The following is a 21,602-nucleotide window of genomic DNA, read 5'->3' as shown; positions in this document are numbered from 1 at the left end:
ATTATTAGAAGTGAAAAAAGGGGATGAAAGAGGAACTCTAGCATGAAGACTAAAACAAGATGGAAATTCAAATAGCAAAGGAAGTTTAGAGCAGCACCGTCCAATAAAAAGACATGGACACAAAAATGCCGGCACATGTAATTTTAAAATTTTCCCTAGCCACATTAAAAAAAACCTAAGGAACAGGTAAAATTATTTTTAATATATAATATTTAGGTAACCAACTCTATCCAGAAATGTTACTTCAACATGTAATCAATATTTTTAAAAGGAGGCATTTCACCCTTTTTTGTATCGTTTTTGAAATCCCAGGTGTACTTTACTTTCAACACATCTCAGTTGAGACGAGCCACATTTCAAGTGCTCAGTAGCCACTGGTGGCTCATGGCTACCTACTAGACAGCATAGGCCTGGAGGGTCAGTGAGCTGAGCTCTTTTCCCTGACTGCTAGCTTTCAGTATTCTTAAGATACTTACCAGCTAACATTTCAGGATGGTTTCACAAGAGTCTCAGTTATTACACTGAGGGACGTAACAGACTCAGGATCTTAATACAGGCTGATGAGAGGCAGTGTTGTAGAATGACTGAGTGGACTCCGTGAGATGTAGGTTCCCAGTCCAGCTCTACTAATTCCTATGTCCTTGAACAGATTAGCTAGTCGAAAACTGTTTTCTTATTTGCTGAATAGAGATAATGGTATCAGCTCCCCTAAGTATTGCTCTGGTGATTATGAACACAAGGCTTTAGCCCAATTGTCTACAAGCTTCTCCAAATGTGAACTGTAGATGTTTGTATTTGGGTTTGAGAAGCAGAACAGGTGTGCACTAGAATTCTAGTTATTCTTTATATATGCACACAGTTAGTATTTTAGAGCTGTATTACTTCTACAGCTTTTGTTAAGGAACCCACTGTGCTCTTCCAAAGCTGGTGCTTCTCCTCACAGTGAGGGCAATGATTTGACCTTGTGTCCAGATATGTCTCAACCCCTGGAACACGGTCTGGCACATGGTAGGTCCTCAGAAAGTTAATTAAAGGAATTTAGGGCTGCAGAATTCCTGAACAGTTATAAGTGCACTATTAAAAGTATGATCATTGGTCAACGATGGTAATTTAACTTTTACTCTGATATTTAAATAATAAAGTTCATGTAGCTCTTTTTTAATGAGAATAGTCTTTGCCAGAAATGTAAGATTCTTGAGTTGATACAGAGTTCAAATAGTGTAGGGCAGGCTTAAATGATTGGCAGTGCATTTGCCACAGAAGTAGCTCTACACATAAATTACTAAAATATAATCTCAATATAGTACCCTCAAGTCTACCCCAGAATTTATTCAATTCATACTTATTAAAATTCACCACTAATTTCCAAAGAAGTTAAAAGAAAGCATACAACACTGGCATAGCACAAACACATTTATTTACTAACCAAAGGGATGATCCTAATTAAATCAACACTTTGAAATAGTTGCATGTAAAATGTTTGTGATAAAGATAATTGAACACAGTAATGAAAAAAAAAAAGCAGTATGGAGATTTGCTCATTGAACTGAGCTCGTTCATCCTCACAGCTAATTCCTGCCCAAAATGATGATGGAATTTTTACTCTACTTTTTCATAGACCCGAGTACAGGTGACATTGTTCATGATGCACTCCTAGAAGAAAGGACGATATTAAAGAATTAGGTTAGTCTTGCATCGCAGAGCAATGGTAGTAGTTAAATACTAGAATCAGCATTCTACAAAACTTTGTAATCTACTTCATAGATGGAGAAAATGAATTTTAGAATGCCTGGGTTTGAAAAGCTAGAACCTGTTATTTTGCTTATAATGCATGTATGCTTTACTGCAAACTAAAGTATTGATTTGCAAAATGTAAAGTATTCATTTGATCTTGGCAAATGTTGTTCCTTATTTTAAAAAAGTGGGAAGATGTATGCCCACGAGGGGAGTTTGGTGGCTTGCCCAAGATTTTACTGTAACGCGGCAGTGAGCATGGACTAAACCCGGCTCGAGGTTCATCCTCTTCTAGTCATCTCACATCTCTACCCCCACAAAAGGCTTTCTTCTTTATTAGTGTTCCAGTGTTTATCTTGTTATTTTGCAATTTTTTCCTACCCAAACCTAGTTCTCATGTTCATGATCAGTGATATCGAACAGTTACATGAACTCTGAATGCAAATAAGAAGCCTAATAAGACATAAGAAGTTTAGCACTTACCACCACTAATTTCCCATTTTCCAATTTTCTTGTTATTGTGCTTTCCTTCCCATCCCATTCCTGATGTTGAACCAATGCGCCGTCTGTGAAGTTGCAGACAGTCTGCAAAAATACACTTTTTAATCTTCCAAAGTATGTTTACCAGAGAGATACCATGGCTTATAACTTCCTTAATCAACATTTTTTCATCTTTTCCTTTCTGGGTCCACTTCATTAACCCATACTGATTTTATTAATAATAAAGTTTGTACTTTTCAATCTAAACTCCCATATAAGAGACATTTATTCTCTCTCGTGTTCCTTAAACTATTTTTTCAAAATAGACTAAGTTACGAAGCTGGTATTTTCACTAATTGGTCAAACTCAATTCATAAAATAATTTTACTTTCATTAAGTTCTGCCTATAAACACTAAGAATATTAACACAATCTATCATTCTATAAGCCTTCACGATTTTGTTAAGTTATGACTGACCTGAGTTTTTCTGCCATCAGCTGTAGTTTCTTCAAACTTCTCTCCCAGGTTACATGAAAACTGTGTTGTTTTCAAAGTGCTCTCAGTTTTTATGGTGAGGTTTTTGCCATCAGAAGAGATGATACAATCTGGTTTGGCCATTGAACCCACTTTTCGAAGAGCCATTCCCACTCCTATAGAATGTTTTATCATGTTAAGTAACAGGAAGACCAAAGCTATAGTTTACAAAATAAATGCAGTAATTCAATTGCAGTTATTGTGTTGTACATATTTTCACTTATTCACTTCTCAATAACAAATGTAAACACATATCCAGGGCTCACCATGTGCCAGCACTTAATATATAATAAGTAATGGAAGCCTTGCAATGGAAGCCTTGTTTGAGAGGTGGATAGCATAGTCCCCATTTTACCAGATGAGAAAAGGAGGCACTGAAGTAACTTACCCAAGCTCATTCAGCTAGGAAGTGATGGAGCTGGAACCAACAGAGCAGGCAATTTGGCTCCAAATCTTACGCTCTTGGCCACCATGCTATGCTGGCCTTCAGAAAGTTAGGGAAGAAATCTGGACTTCTAAAATGGATTTACTCAATTCTGCCAAACACTGTATTATATGACTGTAGCACACAGTCTGACACATACAAAGCTCTTGATAAGTATCTGATTAATAACTACACAAAATCCAAATCAATTCTGTTCAAATAGCACGGTGTTTTAAGAGTTAACTACACAATCGTGATGCTAATAAATTGGGAAAATTTTATCCTCAAAAACATTTCAGAGCTGTGTAACTCAATTACTATATTGATATCATATTTAATTTATAATCTATGTGTTTCTCCCTAATGTTAACATTTACAAGGAAACTTAGATCTAGGCCAAATTCTGGTTTCACAGATGAGACTACAACCTAAGCAGAATAACTGGCTTGATGATAAAAACTCAGCTAGGCTTGCAATGTCCTCTCGGTGCCTTCTCTTTTGTCAGTGGGGAGGCTGGTGCCTCCTGTTGTTAGATGAGTCATTAATTCTCACTTTGGACAAATATAGGGCTCTGCTTTTCCCGCATCTTGATTGCTCTCTAATGAATTGAGCTTGGCAACTTTCATGACTCTAGAACCCTGGAAATAAACCACCCAATGAACACATTCACTTTCAAAGGGCAGAGAAACAGCATTCTTTATTTGGTCCTCACACAAGTGAACACACACCAACATCTCTTGGATAGGAATGCAGTAATTGGCTTTTTCCAGAGTTATCTTGATCTAGATTTATAGTGCCCAAAAGAAAAACACTGCATTCTACTTTTACTCACAGAATCATAAATACACTCACGATTCACCACAGAACTAGCCTTCACCTGTCATTGCCTTCGATAAAGGCTAATGAAGGAGGTTTTCTGAAGTGCACAGGGACTAGGTTTCAGTAGAGGGTCTGTCTCTGTAGTAACTTCTGCACCAGAAAGCAATTACGTTAACCTCTGTGGGATGGGCAGCTTCCAAAGCACCCTCAGGGTCTCAGAGTTGTCTTAGGGCTAGACGCCCCTTTTCAGAGAAAATCCATGCTATAGTACTCCATCCCACTTCCTAGTGGCCTGTGACAAAGGTCCACTTTTGTTTGCTAATCCAGTGTGTCAACCGGCATACAGTCCTTGTTGCTGGCTTAGAAAAGGACAATAACAGAGAATCAAGCACAATTTGAGAGGGAGAACTGGAATCTCCCTTCAGAGACTCCCACTGCCTAGAAAGGCTTTAAGCAGTCAGGGGCCTTCTGCAGGGCCACACCCATCTGGCGTGCAGTTGGAAAGCAGCCTCAGGAGGGCTCTGCAGTTTCTGACTGAGGTTTTCCAATAAAACCCACTCCCAGCCTCTAGGCCCTTCACCCTCGAGACGCAGAGCGCAGGGCAGCAGCGCGTGGCCATCCGTGGGCCCAGCAGGCCCCACCGTTGCCCTCGGGGAGGCCACCTGCCCACCGCGGCGCTCGGCGCGGGCAGTGCCAGCAGAAGGTCGGCGTCGCCCGCGCCACGCCTCTGAGCGCCGCTCTGCGGCCCCGGAGGCGAGGATAACCGACGCTCCACCGGAGCCGCTCAAGCCAAAGGGCCGGGTTCACTCCGTGAAGGCGGGCTGAGGGCCTGCGGGTTGGGGGAGAGGCGGCCGAGGGCAGAACGAAAGCCGAAGCTGTAGCCCCACTCAGACCTTCTAAAGGGGTTCTGCCGGAAACCGCGCCCCGTGGAGAAGAGGGGACCCGCACGCCATCTAGGAACAAAAGATGAGGCAATGCGGGAGCAAGGTGGGAAAGAAGGAGTGGGTGCGGCCACGATGGGGCGAGCGGAAGAGGCAGGATGGCAGGATGGCGGCAGGAGCAGGGAAGATGAGCGGTGGGAAAAGAAAAAGACGGAAAGTTACGGGGGCTGTCTGAAGGGGGTCGAAAGAAGTGAAGCTTGCGGTGGGAGGAAGAGGAGCGCGCTAAGGACAGGAAGCAGTGCGGGCGGCTGCCGCGTGCGCTAGGGGAAAGTAAAAGAGAGCTGGGTGGCCCACGAGACGGAACATCTCAGAATCCGCAGGCGGGCGGCAAGCGCTCGCTGCTCTCCCGGCTGCTTGGCCACGTGCTGGTGGGGGTGGAGGGTGGAGGCTGGGAGATGGGTGGGGGTACGGGGGTTTGGGGTGGACAGCCGAGCATGCCCCGCCGCTGAGCTCAGCCGCTGAAGGCGACCTAGGAACAGACACCCACTCGCCACGTTACAGGCGCCGCCTGGCCGGGAGCCTCACCTACTTCCTTCATGTATTCGTCAAAGCCTTTGCTCTCCACTAAGCGCCATCTTCCTACCAGCTGCTGAATGGTGGCCATGGTGGGCGCGGGCGGGCGGGCCCAGCGAGCAGAGCAGAGTGGGGCGTCAGAGGTTGGGGAACTCCCACCCCCCCGCACTTCCTGCAAGCGGGCACTCGCCCGACGCGCCCCACGCCGCCCCGGACGCCAGCGCCTGCACGTTCCAGTGCCTCCGCGGAGCGGGGAAGCCGGAGGGGCCCCTGGGGAGCCCGGCCCCAGCTCTCCAGCGCCCCACCGTTTTACCTCCAAGCCGCCACTTTTTCCTTCGAAATACCCCCAACGAATGGACTAGCCCTTGTTGGGCTTGGGGGCAGGATTGGATTGATCGGTGGTGGTTTGGCTGATTGATAAACTTTTTTGCCTCCTTCATCTCTGCTTCCATTTAGTGGACTAACCCATACCCCATACCTTCCTGAGAGAACCTGTTCTCCCCACCTTCAGGACACCCCCCACCTCTCTCTCAACTCCCTCCTCCACCCCTTCCCAATTGGGGCCTCAGGGCGAGTATATACGTGATTTGAGTTAGATGGTTTTATCAAAAGGTGCAGGGTAGAGGAGGATTTCAGTTTCCAAACTAAAACTCCTTAAGAAGTTTCAGTTTAAGGGACTGTCATTGCTCTTAAATGTACCTATCAAGAATGTGTTATTGGTTTACATTCCTAGTTGAGTGAGCCCTTCATAGTATCTTCTCAGACTCCCAAGTATTTGGACTCCAGCGCTTTCCTCTTTGCCTTTAATTATAATAATACCCTGTATTTGTTGTGTAGAATATTATACTTTTCAAAGTGTACTTGTCACAGTATCTTACCACGTGATCCCAGGTCCCTGTGGGAGTGAGTTGGGGTGAGGTAAGAAAGCTGGCACATGGAGAGGCCAGCTGCCCTGATGGAGAGAAGGTCCATTTATTGAGCATCTGCTTGTGCTAGATGCTGTGCTTTCTGCACACTTTCTATCCATTAATTCCGAGCCCCACTAGATTTTTGCTAGTGTTCCCATTTTTGGAAAGAGGACATAAGGCAGGGAATGTTTGCAAAGTGGTAGAACCAGAATCCCTGTCCAGTCCTCCCTTCAGACCTTGTGAAACAGGACCACACCTGGCTGTGGCTGGCTCACTGTACTCAGGGAGCTAAGAGTAGGGGCTTCAGACTCCTGAGCCACAGCAAGACAGTGCTTCGTGTTCCATCCTCAATAAACTGAAACCTGAGGATGGTCATTTCCCATCATGCCTCAGGACATTTACTCCCCTGCGCTGTATCTTTTTAATTTCAAATTCCTGCCCTAATTTGAGGGTCACCCAGTTTTTCTTGTGGTACCATTTTAATACTGAGTGACTCAGGCCATGTAGTTGTGCCATTAAGAGCCCAGATCTCTCACACTTGAGGCTCTACTGCTGAGAAAATGTTCAATGTCTTAAGGCTGCTAAGTATGCCATTTACTCAGTGATGCAGGTGCTGGCTTCTAGACACTTAGGACAGCCTGCTGCCCCTGCCTCCTAGAGAGGCAGCTCCTGTGTGTTTGGACTTGCATACTTCGTGTGCTGATTCAACATACTTTATCCATGTTTGTGTAGAACAGGGTCAGAATAGCCAGGACTCCGTGCTGGAATGCTAATTTTTAGATGATCATAATCAACCATGTCACAGAAATATCAAAAGGGAAATGGCACTATGGTACTAAATACAGAAGTACTTAAATAGTTTTTAAACCAGATGTGTTACTAAAAGTTAACTTTTAAACATACTCTTTGATGTAATGAGTGGAAATAATCCTTTTGTGGTTAACACACACCAAGAAACAACAGAAAGATATAGGCCAAAATACCTGCTAGAGTCTCTCCTGGAACAAAGATGAAGGGCATGGTGATGGCTTTGCTACTGTGGGCATCACACTTCATCCCCTGTTCTCTGGTACTTCTCATCTGTGAAATATATATATATATATGGAAGTATATATGAGTATATATGTCTATATGAGATATATGAATATATATGTCTATATGAGAAGCATATATACACGCGCGCACACACACACACACACACACACATATATATATATACACACATATATGGAAAGAGATTGGAGTAGATTATTTCTAATGTCTCTCAAGCCCTGAATTCAGATTCCCTTCCTTTCTTAAAAACAATGGGAATGGATTTCAAGTTCTGAAAATCATGAAGAACTTCCTTAACCTGCTAACAGAAGTTCTGTTCTAGGCTACTTAACTTGAACCTAATATGAAATGTAAAAACCAAAAATGTTGTAAAAACGAATCTGATTAAAATCTTTGTATGACTTTATGGGATGGTTGAGTATCTCTTCATTGGAAAAAGGGAGAATTATTACTTGATTGAGATTAATTATGTTGTAATACAGGGACAAGGAAAAATAGTTTTATTCTAAACCTATCCTTACAAATTTAGATGATTATGCTGGTCATTAGTTTTAGCAGCGGTACAGAGACAATGTAGGCGTTACACCTTCCCTTCATGCTGGAGGATAATGACACTGTTATTCATATAGATGAAAATGGTTGAAGAATCAAAACTCACCAGCAACTCTCCCCCTGCACAGCTCTAGAAGACCACCATTTGTAAGACAGATGCAATTTTACTTAATATCTCCAGAAACTCAGCTTTCTCATCAATGAAATTAAGGAGGATAAGAATTACAGCAAATGATTTCTTAGGTCCCTTTCAGCTTATCTCCTGTCGTAGTTCATGGCCCTGAAAAATATACTCAAAATCACTCTATTTCCACCTAGTGGTAAAGCGGAATATTTCTCTTCACTTTTCTTTGATGAATATTAGTAGTTGGTCAGCTTCATATTCCACAAATTCACACGTAAGTTTGGTGTGTATTGTGTAATTTTATTTAAAAGACAACTTCCTAGTTACAGTTTGTGTAGATAAATGTGCCTTCCTCAAAGCTGACTGTAGTACATAATCATTTCCTAAGGACTGCAAGCGTTGGTGGCTGGGAAGTATGCAGCTGGTAGACCACATTAATTCAGTCATTGAAGAGAGTACACAAAGCAATCCATGGTCAAACAACGAAGGCTTTTCCTAGTACATGTGCAGATTAAGCAAAAAAGGAGGTGGGGGAGGGGCAAAGTGAACCCTATAAAGCAATACCTCTCAAAATTTGCAAACAAATTACCTGGGGATCTTGTTAAAATGCAGATTCAGTAGTTTCCATAGCAGGGCACAAGATCATGCATTTCTAACACACTCCCAGGTGAAGCTAGTGTTACTGGTTTGCGAACAATACTTTGAATAGCAAGGCTGTAATGTAGGAACTTGAGCATGGCTTTGACACATAAGGATGACGTTCACTTCCTTGCATAAGGATGTCTGATTATATCCCCATAAAAATATAAAAAAATATATAGAAAAGACAGGAAACTGAACAAACTCACTCAGAAAATTATCATACTCAACATTTGGATTTTTTTCTAATTAACCTGAGGCAGCTGTTTTTCTATTTTTCTATTCACCAGAAAGTGTGACAGAAGACTTCAAATGGGGTAGAGAGGGTGGATAATATGTTATTTTAAATCTAGTTTCTCTCTTAAATCTTATAACCAGTTTTTTTTGACCCTGATCCTGCCACATCTTGCTCACTCATGAGCTTAAAACCAGATCTTCCTTAAAAAAAAAAATCTGATTTGGAATCCGTTCCAAAAGAAAATCCTAGTAAGTGGATAGAGCATGGGTCTGCATCTTGTCAGTTGTCTGTAGCAGCAAAACTTCCCAAATGAGAGGAAGGTCAGGAAGCTATGCAGCTTCAGCCACACCCTGAAGTTTTAAATCCTTCCGTGCATCCAGCCACAACAAGCTACCTCATCAATGGAAGGTGGTTTTCTTTTGTTTTGGGTAGTAAGATTATTTGTCATTAAAGCATTTATAAAAAAGGAGTTATTTTATGAATTTTGTCCCTTTACTTAAAGCAGTTTGATTCCTCCCCAACATGTCTCCGAATGGATAGCCATTAAAACTTTCCAGTTGCTGGGGCACCTGGGTGGCTCAGTCGGTTAAGCAGCTGCCTTCATCTTAGGCCATGATCTCGAGGTCCTGGAATTGAGCCCTGCATTGGGCTCCCTGCTCAGCGGGGAGCCTGCTTCTCCCTCTCTTCCGTGCTCTCTCTCTCTCTCTCTCTCTCAAATAATAAGTAAAATCTTTAAAAACAACAACAACTTTCCAGTTGCCTAAATCATTCATCACAAGTATGTGCTTGATAAATTAATTGAAAGTGAGAATAGAGAGAAAATGAGATATTGCAAAAGCTGCAATAAAAGTTATAATTTTAAAAAGTTACAATAAAGGTTGTTGGTTTTAAATAAGGCAGAGGGTATAATGGCTCATCTCAGTATAAGATCAATCCATTTCTCTTGCTTACATAGATCTTCCTACTGTCCAGATTTATATATTATTGGGTAATACATTTGTCATTAGCTCATGGCAACAGACTGCAGAAATATGTAGCCCTTTCATGCCTCATGCAGGTGGTATTCAAAGTGTTCCAGGTCTAAAGGAACATGTAAGGGGGCATCTTGAAACGGAGCAGGAAGAGACTTGTCAAGCCACCCCCAATAAGCACAAAATGTTAGTAAAAACACTGTGCTTACCAGGCAACACAATCTCAAATCAAATCCCCTAGCAATGTCAACCTCCTCAAGCCCACCTTCAACACAACAAAATTGCCACTCCCAATATATATTATATTATGGACAAAGTCTGGAGCTGGCCCAGCTCCCTGCACACAGGCAATTTCATAAAGGGTACCTCTGCCCTTTAAAAATTGCAAAAGCAAAAATCCTCCAAATAGACTTTTTCCACCGGAAGAGGCCAAATTCTTTTCCTGCAGATTATACTTTCCCACTTTTCAGTCTCACTTTCCATGTGATATTCTGTGATTTAAGGTTTTTTTCTCCCCAGACTCTAACACCATTTGATCATTTCTCTTTATTGGTATTTATCCATAAGCCTAGATTTTTAAAGTCAAATCTACAAAACCACAGGGTTGCTACCTTCCAAGCTGTTTACCCTGATGGGAAACGCCCCGTCGCTTCCATTCATCTGTATTAGCTTTTAAGAAGAACCATCAGAATTTAGTAACCTACCTAAATCTGACCAAAGACGCTCTCAATCCTAACTCTCATCCTCTTTACTTTGTGGTGGGAAGAGCTGCTCTACATCCCTCAGAGACATGCACAGTATTACAGAAACAGCATCGAGCTGATTCTGTGCAGTCCTCTAAAGGAGCCAAGAGGCAGGATGGATCCCTTTGTTCATCCACCTGTAAACACCATAGGACACTTTTTGTTCCCTGGCTCACTTCTGCATTGACCACACTTAAAGATATAAATTCAATGGCATGTAGTGAAAGGTTTATTTTGCTTTCATGCATTTCCCCGTGCTGTCCTGCCTCTTCTATTCCTGCATTCCTCCTTTTACAGCAAGAGTTTCTCAGTTCAGTGACTTACAAATCAACAAATAATGAGAAACCAATCTGAGTTTCCAATGAACCATATTCTACTTTCTGGGTTGGCTAAACACTGTGATTTCATACAGGACTGGAAGGCCAGGTGGGTTTTAGCATTGAGGGCAACCATGATCTTGGTTTGGGTCTAATTTAGAAGGTGGGATAAAGAATACTTGTGCTAGAAATATCAAATTTTGTCACCTATTTTGCAACCTCAAAATTTATACTTAAACTCTCAGGACAAAGCCAGGGTTCCTAATGGCCTTTCTGCATTGATAGGCTAGCAGAACTGGGTGCACTGGTTTTTTGCATAGCCAGAATATGGTGTTGTCCTGGTGCAATTACGAATAGTGCTCTCTTTCACTCCAAGTATCTCAGATTGAATGATGTTGGGTGAAGAGTTGTGAGATTTAATTCCTACTGATGAGGCAGCTCCAAAGGCTAAATCTCAAGTACAGCATTATCATGGCACTCTAGCATCATCTAATGAGAAAACCTGAAGTTTGCTTTACAGGAGGGAAAAGGGGCTATAGGGCCATAGTCAATCCTTCCCTACTCACACGGCATCATGCAAATATGTCATGTGTGGACTGTTCTGCTTACCCACACGTGAAGGGCCAGCAGAGCTCTCGACACAAGAGAGATTGCTTTGATTCAAGTCAGACTACAATTTTAGACCACGTAATAATTATGTGGAATGACTTTTAGCCCTTGTCTTCAAGGAGTTTGTTAACCTAAGTTTACCCCAGCTAAGGAACTGGTTTTTTTGTGGGGTTTTTTGTTTTTTGGGTTTTTTTTTTTTTTTGGTCATTTAACCAACACTTATTAAAAATCCTGTTTTAGTTCACCACATTCTGGAAATTCCCAGGTATTAAATGTCTTTGAAAATGTCAGATAAATTCATTTTATCTTTATAAATATCTTTATAATATTAAGTGAATTTTCCAGGAAGATACCACACAGTCCTTTCGGTGGGGAAGAGATACATAGTCCTATTGCTTGCAAGTATATCCTGGAAACTCTAGCGCTTTGTTTGTTTGTCTCCACAGGTCATCTTTTTGGCAGGAACCAGTCTGCCAAACCAGTCTCCGACGCCCTTATCTTTCAGTAGAAACTATATGTGGTTCCTGGGGGAAGCATTTGGCTCTGTTATGACAAGTTTTGTTGTATTTGTTGCACAGTATAAAATAGTATCATGTCTGCAGCTATGTTATCAGTACGTCATGCAAAGTAGTAAAAACTCTAGTCAGTCAAAAAAAACCAGCCCCCCCAAAAAAACCCCAAAAACAACCCACCCCACCAAAATCTTAAAATCCTACAGTTCGGAGGAATTATAGAGGCCTTCTACTTCAACTAAAGCCTATTAAGTTTCTCTCAACACAAATAAAACCGGTCTCTACTTAAACATCTACTTTAGTTTAAAACGAATGTGCCAAATGCCATAAAGCCACCATCGAATCAGCAGATTAGAGAGACCTTGTCTGAGAAATACTGGGTTGGAGACCGTGGTGCAACCCCCATCACTACCCAGCTTGCCCTGTGTTTTAAAGTGAGTTCCTCACCATGAACTTGGGAATAAACTGACACTTGGCTGTCCCCAAGGTTGTGGCTTATGCTGAGATAAATGAAAATAAAATCTGCCAGTGTACAAGTCAAAACAGGGTTTCTGGACCACCCTAGCCAGATTGGTAAGGACCAGAAAATGCTGCTGTGCCCCCTTTCTCATGACATTGATATGTTCTTCATAGAGAAGAGACTCAGAAGCAAAGCTTAACGATTTTACCACTCATGCTCCGACGCCCTTATCTTTCAGTAGAAACTATATGTGGTTCCTGGGGGAAGCATTTGGTTCTGTTATGACAAGTTTTGTTGTATTCGTTGCACAGTATAAAATAGTATCACGTCTGCAGCTATGTTATCAGGACGTCATGCAAAGTAGTAAAAACTCTAGTCAGTCAAAAAAACCAGCCCCCCCAAAAAAACCCCAAAACAACCCCCCCCAAAAAAAACCCCAAAAAACCTGACAGAGGTATCATAATGAATCCTCTTAGAAGCTGCAAACCCAAACCAGTCTTGGAAAGAACCCCTTAAACTGAAATATATCCTGAAACTCTCTTTTCTTCTACTACTCTAAAATAGTACCAGCTTCCAGAAACAGGAAAGAATGTCATTTACCAGTATCCCTTTGAATGTCACTTACTATATGAAGGTTATTTATGACATTTACTACATGAAAAAAAGTGTTGTTTTAATTGACTGCCTTTCCATTGTATTGTAGTTTTGCATTTTGGTTGGCATAACAATTCCTGATGTATATTTACTGAAACAAAACTTTGATTCCATTATAGAACAGAAAATCATAACTATCCAATATTTCACTTGAAAGCAGGCAGGGATATAAATCATAATTAAAATAAAAATCATTTCAGAATTCAACAGACCTTTCATTTGTCACTTTCCAATAAACATGACTAGTGACACTAAATCTTGTGAAAAATCTAACAGGTTTCCTTTTGCTTTAACCTTTGCTCAGCTAGAGGCTGCAGCCTCTCGTTCCACAGGGCAAGGCTCTAGTTCTTTCTCACACACTGATCTTTCTCAGCCCAAAGCCTTACGTCGTCAGTGCTCCAGGGAACCTGCCTAGTTCAAGTCACTAGCACTTACTTATTCAGAAGTAAAACTTGATCTCTGGTGCCCACACCCAAGTTGTATCATTTTTAATTGCACATTTTGGCCGTTGTTCCCGGTCAGACCTGATCTTGGCCCAATTAGCTGTCGCTTGAACATACATATTATTAGCAAATCCTTTAAAGTTATATAGTTTCATTTCTGGGTATGCATTTGTGACTTGGATTCAGAACTGAAGAGGAATCTTAAAATCCTCCAGTTCGGAGGAATTATAGAGGCCTTCTACTTCAACTAAAGCCTATTAAGTTTCTCTCAACACAAATAAAACCGGTCTCTACTTAAATCCCTCTGGTGATAGAGGCCTCGCTTCCTCCCCAAGAAGCCCTTTCTATGTTCTTATAGTTCTGATTGGGAGAAAGCCATAATCTCTATTGTGCTGAAATCTGCTTCCAGTAATTTCTAGCTATTGGTCTTGGGTTGACCCTCTGCAATAACAATGTTTGCTCCCTTATTCTTCCATAGGTTTATAAGGCCTATAACTACTTGATGATGATATTTCATCTGCATACCTCAATGTACTGAGAGAACTATAAATAAAACTCTTTAAGTATGTATCTGTGTGTATATATATGTGTATTTGTGTGTGCACATTTTTGTGTGTGCAGATATATATATATATATATAGAGAGAGAGAGAGAGAGAGAGAGAAGGAGACGGAGAGAAAGAGACGAAGAAGAAGAGAGAGAGAGAAGGAGAGGTATGTGTTATAGCAAAAATATTAGCGAAAAAGAAGAATAATTCCATTTTCAATTTTGAGTAATCTCAGAGGCTAGGATGGACCAAATAATGATTTGAAGTTGTTTAGCAGGACTATTACAAAACATTCTGAAAAAGAATCATGTTTCCTCAATGTAATTAGAATATTTGCATAATCTAACTGAAGCTGGTGCCTGAATAAAGTCTTTTCAGAGTAAGAAATAACATAATCCCAAATCATAGGATTACCAAGAATGCCAAGTATAGTCTGTAATTATTTAAGTATTTAAAAAATACTTTATAGGGAGGAATATTAAAATGAAAAATAAGGCAAGAAGATTGGCCTAAAAATTAAATTATTTATACTAATCATATTTGGCCTATGAATTGATGATTACAGCAATGCTAGTGTATGGATTTTAGCAACGGAGAAGTTAACATTATAATTAATTGTGCATTTACTTGGCCTCCACCTTTGTTCCTCAGGAAAACCATATATCATGACAATATGTGTCATATAAACAGACGGACACAGTTTGCTCACTATCTAAACTGTAACAAGGACTTTTAGGTTCTTTAGTTAAACCTCTTCAAAAAACTGTCACAATCTCTGTAGCCTCGATGTCCTGTGTCTTCACTTAAACTAAAAAAGATTATCTTAAAAAGATTATTTAAGAATTGAGTTAGAGCAGCTTTTGTCTCTCTCATAACTACCCTTCAATACTTTAAGATATGCCAGGCAAAGAAACACTAGCATCACTCACAAAACAATCATTTTATTAAGTATCCAAGAACAGTGGCCTAGGATGTAGGAGACCCTCTTTCTAGAACTTACTCTGCTACAAACTAACTGTATCAACTTAGATTTGTGTTTTCTCACTGTAAAATGAGAAGAGAGTCAATCTAGTTGCAAGGACATATATATTTATTTCATATCTTTAACAATCTAGAAAGAAAGCTGCTTTGACAATAACAACAAAAGACCCGAATTGTGTCTTTTAGTCATTTGTCATTTAACTTAAGGGTATAATATAATGGTTAAAAATTAAATTTTATGCTAGTGACTGTTTTCAGACTCAGACTCCTGGGCAAATATCATGATATAAGCTTTATTCTTACTACCCAGCCCCCTTCTGCCCAGCAAGATCTTGCTGAAGGGGGCGTTATAAGTAGAGAGATGAAGAGTTCCTGCAGTCAAGGAAACTGCCAGGGAGAAATTTTCAGTGATTGGCTGTTGGGGGGGGGGGAGCAGAGGGGGGGTGGTTATTCACATGAGATCCACAGTAACAGCTCACACACACACACACACACACACACACAAAGTCAGCTTTAAATATCTACTACGTGCAAAATAAGTTTCAGGTATCTTTAACTTTACTATTCAGATATAAATAAGTTTCAGATCGAACAATTCCAGTCAAATAAGACTTTTCTACCCTTTCTTTTTCCTTTCTTCCCCAACTCTACAGCAGCCAGAGTAGCCTCTTGGAGGCAGGCGGATAGTTGAGAAGTCTCCACCGTGCCCTGACGGAGGTTTTCCAATCTGCACAGAAGCTGAGGGACAGGAGAAAGCTGTTCTCTGCCTGAACAAGGAGGAGGCCCCTCTTGAAACCTATCAGTCACACCTGTATTGACTTACACCTGTGAAAATGTACAAGAGACACCCTCTTCCGCCCATACTCCCTCCTTCTTCTTTAACCCCACTCTTCTTTTCTTTTTTTTTTTCCCTCACCGACCAAGGATTTCTATTATTTCTTGAAAAAATTGTCGGGGTCTATGCTAAATCTATTATCTAAATCTATTATCTAAATCAATTAAGTCAACGGGATGCCACTGAAAGCAAAAGGCATGAAGACAGCATGAGTAGATGAACACCTCCCTTCTAGGTTACTGGGTGTGTTTATTTTTTTTTACTATCACCAGACACTTGATGATTGCATCATTTTGCACATGACTCCATGGGCTGAAGAAAAGGTATTGAAGAACATTGATGATGTATTGGAAATTAACGACCATTCATATAATTAAAAAAAACAAGACAATCAAGATGTTGGGAATGGACCTTGTGGTTAAAGAAACGTTGGGTACTGGAAATACCACAGAGATTAAGCCTCTCTTAATCTTTCATTTATAATTCAGAGATGACATCTCCCTTTCTTCTTTACCTACTTAAGGTGTATGAGGCAAGGAGGCGAGGTTCTCTTTGAAGACTACAAGTTTAACTTGCTTGTTCAGTTTCTCCTTACCATCAGCAAGAAGAAAAATTATAGATGCATATACATTACTTACAAATAAATTCAAGAATGTGATTCTCTTCTCTTCTCCATACCATCTCCAAAGTCTCACTCAGCTTTTCAAAGACAAGTTAAAATAATAGACATTTCATTTTGCAAATTTATTTCTGGAATTGTTCCTGGCCCCAGGATCATTTAAGGTAAATGATCATCTCTCACAGGTTTTCTCTTAACTGAGTAAAAAGTTGGTATAGTTTATAAGAATTTCCAAAATAAGATTATTAGTATTTATAAGGAACTTTAATAAAAGGTTTTGACCTACTTAAAAAGAGTGGGTCAGAAGTTTTAGGTATCTGTGGTCAGTTTAATGCTATCTTCTATAGTAATGTATTGCAAAAGTTCTGATATCTTCAGAACTTTCATCTAAACACTATGATAAGCATAAGATACATTAGGGAGACCTCAGTGTTCATCTTAGCACAATGTCCAGGCTTAACGCCTCACCCTCTGAATGGCTTACTTTGACATTGCTCTTTTCAGGCTAATGAATCAGCAACAATTTACTAAGATGATTTTAAAATTGTTACTCATACATGAGATCATCATACTGGTACCCTGCCATATGTTATTAAATTGTCTCAGTTCACAGCACATACTTTCAGCTAGAATGTGAACAGTTACAGCTATGGAGTAGGTCACAATGAAAAGAGACCGAGAAGACAGCTTAGTTACCTGGGGTAGAATATATTAAATCCCTATGCTGCATTTGGACAAGGATGATGCTTCCTCTGAGCTCCCAACCTCGCTAACCAACATCAAACATGAGGACTAAAATGTAAAGTAGGAATCCTCATTCATAGCTGGTAAGATTGTAAATTAGTACAACTACTTTGGAAATGTGTTTGGAATTATCTACTGAAGTCAAACGTTTATACCAAGACACATGCGCAAAACCCATGGTAGTGATATTTGTAATAGCCCCCATAGAGAGAGAACTCAGATTTTCATGAACAGCAGACTGGATTTTTTAGTGTGGTATATTCATACAATGGAACAGCATTCATACTTGCAAGCACTTGGATGAAATTTCTTAAACATAATGTTGAGTGAAATAATCCGCACAGGTTAAAAACTTGAATATTTTACTTAAAAAAACTTTCAAAAATAGGTAAAACTAATCTATGGTGTTAGAAGCCAAGACAATGATTTCTTTGGGGAAGGAGGAAGGAGGAGCCGTTGGGAAGGGCATGAGGGGGCTTCAGAGTACTGGCAAAGTTTTCTACCTGGAAGATGATTACATGGGTGAGTTCATGTTGTCGTATTTTATCAACCTGTACACATAGATGTGTGCATTTGTCTCTATCTAGTGTTAGGCTTTAATTAGGGATGCTTAGTTTTAAAAGGAAGATGAAAGTGTTAGTGAAATATCTTTGAAATATCTTAAGTGTCTCAGGGAAAAGATAGTCAGTGGTTCAATAACATTCTACATACATTACTAATACTAGCTTATAAAAGAGTCTCTTAAATTATTTTAATTATTTAGGGGATATCTAACTTGGAAGTTTTTGCTCTGTCAAGTTTAACCTGTCAGCTCAGTACAGCTAGAGTTGGTTGAAGTTGGCTATTAAGGAAGTGGATTTTGAGGGGGTCGCACAATAACTTCTGATCTTCTACATGACAAGGTCACCCTAACGACCACAAAGGTGAGATGTAACTAAGAAATATGTGCAGGCTCTTTTGGAGGCTAGTTGTATGATCTTGAGCAAGTCACTTCGTTTCTCTGTTTCCTCATCCTTAGAGGAGAATCATAACACCCATTTAAATGGGAACCAGAGTACATATGTATGCATGGATGGATGTATTTTTAAATGAGACATATTTAGTTAATGGTAACTATTATTATGAATAGAAAAGCCTAACTTGTTTGATAACAAATTAAATAAACTGAACAGATATAAAATGTAAGTTCTCAAGGTTTTTATTACATGTTAATACGTTCTGGGCACCTGGGTGGCTCAGCTGGTGACACAACTGCCTTCAGATCAGGTCATGATCTCAGTGTCCTGGGATCAAGCCCTGCGTCGGGCTCCCTGCTCAGCAGACGGTCTGCTTCTCCCTCTCTCTCTCTGATCTCCCTCTCCCTCTGTGATCTCTCTCGCTCCCACTCTCTCTCAAATAAATTAATTAAATATTTAAATAGATAGATAAATAAATAAATAAATAAATAAATAAATAAATAAATAAATAAGACCGGTCCAAAAGTACAGTCCTGATCCCAGCAAATAACTGGTCTGTTACAAAATGTCTGGAGCAGGTCATCTCTGTGGTTCCAAATACTTTCTTCAGAATCTAAGCTAACCAATACGCCCCTAAGACTTACTTAGTTCTACGGTTTAGCTAGTGTCCCCAACATGAGGACTTCAGGCCTCCATCAATGACTTTAACTTGAACGTTTATCATAGAATGCCTCTAGGAAAAGGGTAGAGTGGAAAAGAAGACAGGACATGAGCACTGGAAGAGCAAAAAGAACACCATTGTTAACATAAGCAGGGGCAAAGGAAGAAAATATATAATTCCTACATATTCGCAGAATCCCTTGAAAGGAACATGTAGATTAGGAATTTGGTTCGTGATACGTCATAGGGAAACTCGTACATCAACTGTACAACCAGCAGGACACAACCTAAACATTAATATCTTAAAGTTTTAGTTTCTGGTCTATAAAATGGATATAAATTAGAGCTTTTAAATTCTTTTTTTTTAATTTTATTTATTTATTTGAGAGAGAGAGTGAGAGAGACAGAGCATGAGCAAGGAGGAGAGGGAGAAATAGACTCCCCGCTGAGCAGGGAGCCCAACACGGGGCTCCATCCCAGGACCCTGGGATCATGACCTGAGTCGAAGGCAGACGCTTAACCAACAGAGCCACCCAGGAGCCCTGACCTTTTAAATTCTTCTTTGAAGTAAAATTAATGATTTAATTCTGTAATTGTTAAAAAAGCTTTTATCAGTTTCTCTGTTGTTTGTTTTTTACATGTGCAAAAAGTAGTCTGAAACTACTTGTAAGAGGTGGAGAGTTAGTGAAATTAATACAGACCACTCTCCCTTCTGTGAGCCGAAAGTCTGGCTTAAAATCATGCCAGTTGTCTTTGGGGCTTTGAAATCATTTTCTATTACAACCACAGATCTTTATAGGTTAAAAAAAAAAAAAAAAAGACTTTTTCAAGAGCTTAGTCTGGCCTAATACCCAGAAAGGCAAAGAATGACTGTCCTCATCTTATCTGTCTTTGAAGCTTCTTCTGAAAAAATTTTTTTGACCTAAAAGTATTGATAGTGACATAATTTAATTAAACATGTGTGAAACTGCAGTGTTCCAGAATCTGAAATTGATATAATTAAAGTGAAATGCAAAGTGTGCACCTCTGATACCATTTTTTTAATGTCACACTCCATCACTTCGGTTTAATATCAAATCACAAGAGATATTTTTCATCTGTTAATTGCATTTTACATGCCCTTCATCCTCATTGGCCTTGAAGCAATTAAATTCGAGAAAAATTATTGAAGCAAGGAGTAAGGTCCAAAATAATCAAGTTCACTAAAGTTGTTTTCATTTAATAATGTCTCTAGCAGATAAATTACCATTTATAGTTTCACTCTACTATAGCTTTTTTACTCTCAAAAATACTTAGATTAAAAGCTGAGGGTTCTAGAGAAAGATTTTTATTTTCAGATTATTTGTGAAAATAGAGCAAAAAGTAAGCTGCTCATTTCTAATATGTGTTATAGAAATTATTCTTTATGTTGAGTATACATTATTAGCAAACAGTAACAATAAAATTATAATTTGCCAATTTTCGTTATCCTCCATCTATGTGTCTCACGAGCTACAAAGTATTCTTGGCAGTGTTATGGTTCAGGTATTCCCTGTAGACTTAGCACAGAGGACTGAGAATCTGACGACTAGTCAGTAAGAAACCTAACCCATGACATTTTTGAATATTGGGTTCAATCATATGAAATTACCCTATTTGTAGTTATAAATTGTCAAATCCAGGCGATTTCACATAATAGAATCAAATAGCTGATGGGTTTTGAATACAGGCCCTTGGTGTCCCTGGAAATATCTTTCTCCATTAAACTGATATGAACATATATTTTGGAATTATTATTTAATTATTTATTTAATTATATGTAATTATTATTTACTATTCTCTATCTTTCCCCTATCCCTTTACTCCTTTATCCTTCGAGCGGACAGCTTCTATTCTATCATTCCAATTGAGACTTCTCTCTCCAAAGTCACTGACAGTGGTTTAGGAAATTGCAAAATCCAAAAACCTTTCCTGTCACCTCAGCCTCTCTACAGTCTTGGCCAATTTGATCACTCTCTCCTTTCAAAGTGTTTCTTCTTTGGTGTGCATGTCACTGTATTACTTGTTTCTTAACTTTCCTTTCTAAATTTTTCTTTTTTCCTTTCATCACCCAAATGAAGGCATTCTATCAGTCTCAACTTTTATCCTTTTTCTTGCTCAACAGATTTATAGTTGGACCTTAATCTTCTTCACCCAGACAGAATGAGCTCTTTTTCTGCTTTCGCCACCAGAATATACACACTCAACTGCACTCTCCTTTCCTCTTACTCAATAAAAACGTGCCCTTTCTCCTCAATTAGCGATCTCTCCTTGTGCAATCACCTGCCTTCCAACTATCCCAGGGACACCGATGCCTTAGCTTATCCTTTGCCCTACACCCTCAACCCCTTCCTAGAGGCTCTTTCCTCTCAGAATATAAACTTGCTTGATTTTCTCCTATGACATAAAGAAAAAAATCTCTTGACCCTATTCCACCTTTTAGCTACTGCCCTATATCTTGTTTTTTCATTCACAATCCCACTTAAATATTCTAACTTGTTTTAGTCTTTGTCTCTCTATAACTTTTATTACCTAACGTCTTAGGTTGGGCAACTCCAGAAGGTGGCTCTGATG

General features: G+C 39.8%; 1 protein-coding gene and 1 long non-coding RNA gene across 2 annotated transcripts in view; one reads left to right on the top strand and one right to left on the bottom strand.

Annotated features, from left to right (window-relative positions):
• The window catches only part of LOC117803764, a 69,793-nt gene extending 53,047 nt beyond the window's left edge, over window positions 1–16,746 (top strand). The window contains exon 3 of the long non-coding RNA XR_004627833.1: window positions 15,850–16,746. This is a non-coding gene — a long non-coding RNA (uncharacterized LOC117803764). The remainder of the gene's footprint in view (window positions 1–15,849) is intronic.
• Window positions 1,524–5,547, bottom strand: FABP5 (fatty acid binding protein 5). Its single transcript, NM_001304848.1, is given in 4 exon segments — window positions 1,524–1,653; window positions 2,218–2,319; window positions 2,692–2,864; window positions 5,458–5,547. Coding segments are annotated over 4 exon segments (408 nt in total). The 5' UTR covers window positions 5,537–5,547; the 3' UTR covers window positions 1,524–1,599.
• Window positions 16,747–21,602: the final 4,856 nt, after the last annotated feature.

This window comes from Ailuropoda melanoleuca, chromosome 9, assembly GCF_002007445.2.
Source record: "Ailuropoda melanoleuca isolate Jingjing chromosome 9, ASM200744v2, whole genome shotgun sequence".
NCBI classification, from domain to species: Eukaryota; Metazoa; Chordata; class Mammalia; order Carnivora; family Ursidae; genus Ailuropoda; species Ailuropoda melanoleuca.
The sequence above is the reverse complement of the archived record's forward strand: the minus strand, read 5'-3'. Positions and strand labels throughout refer to the sequence as shown.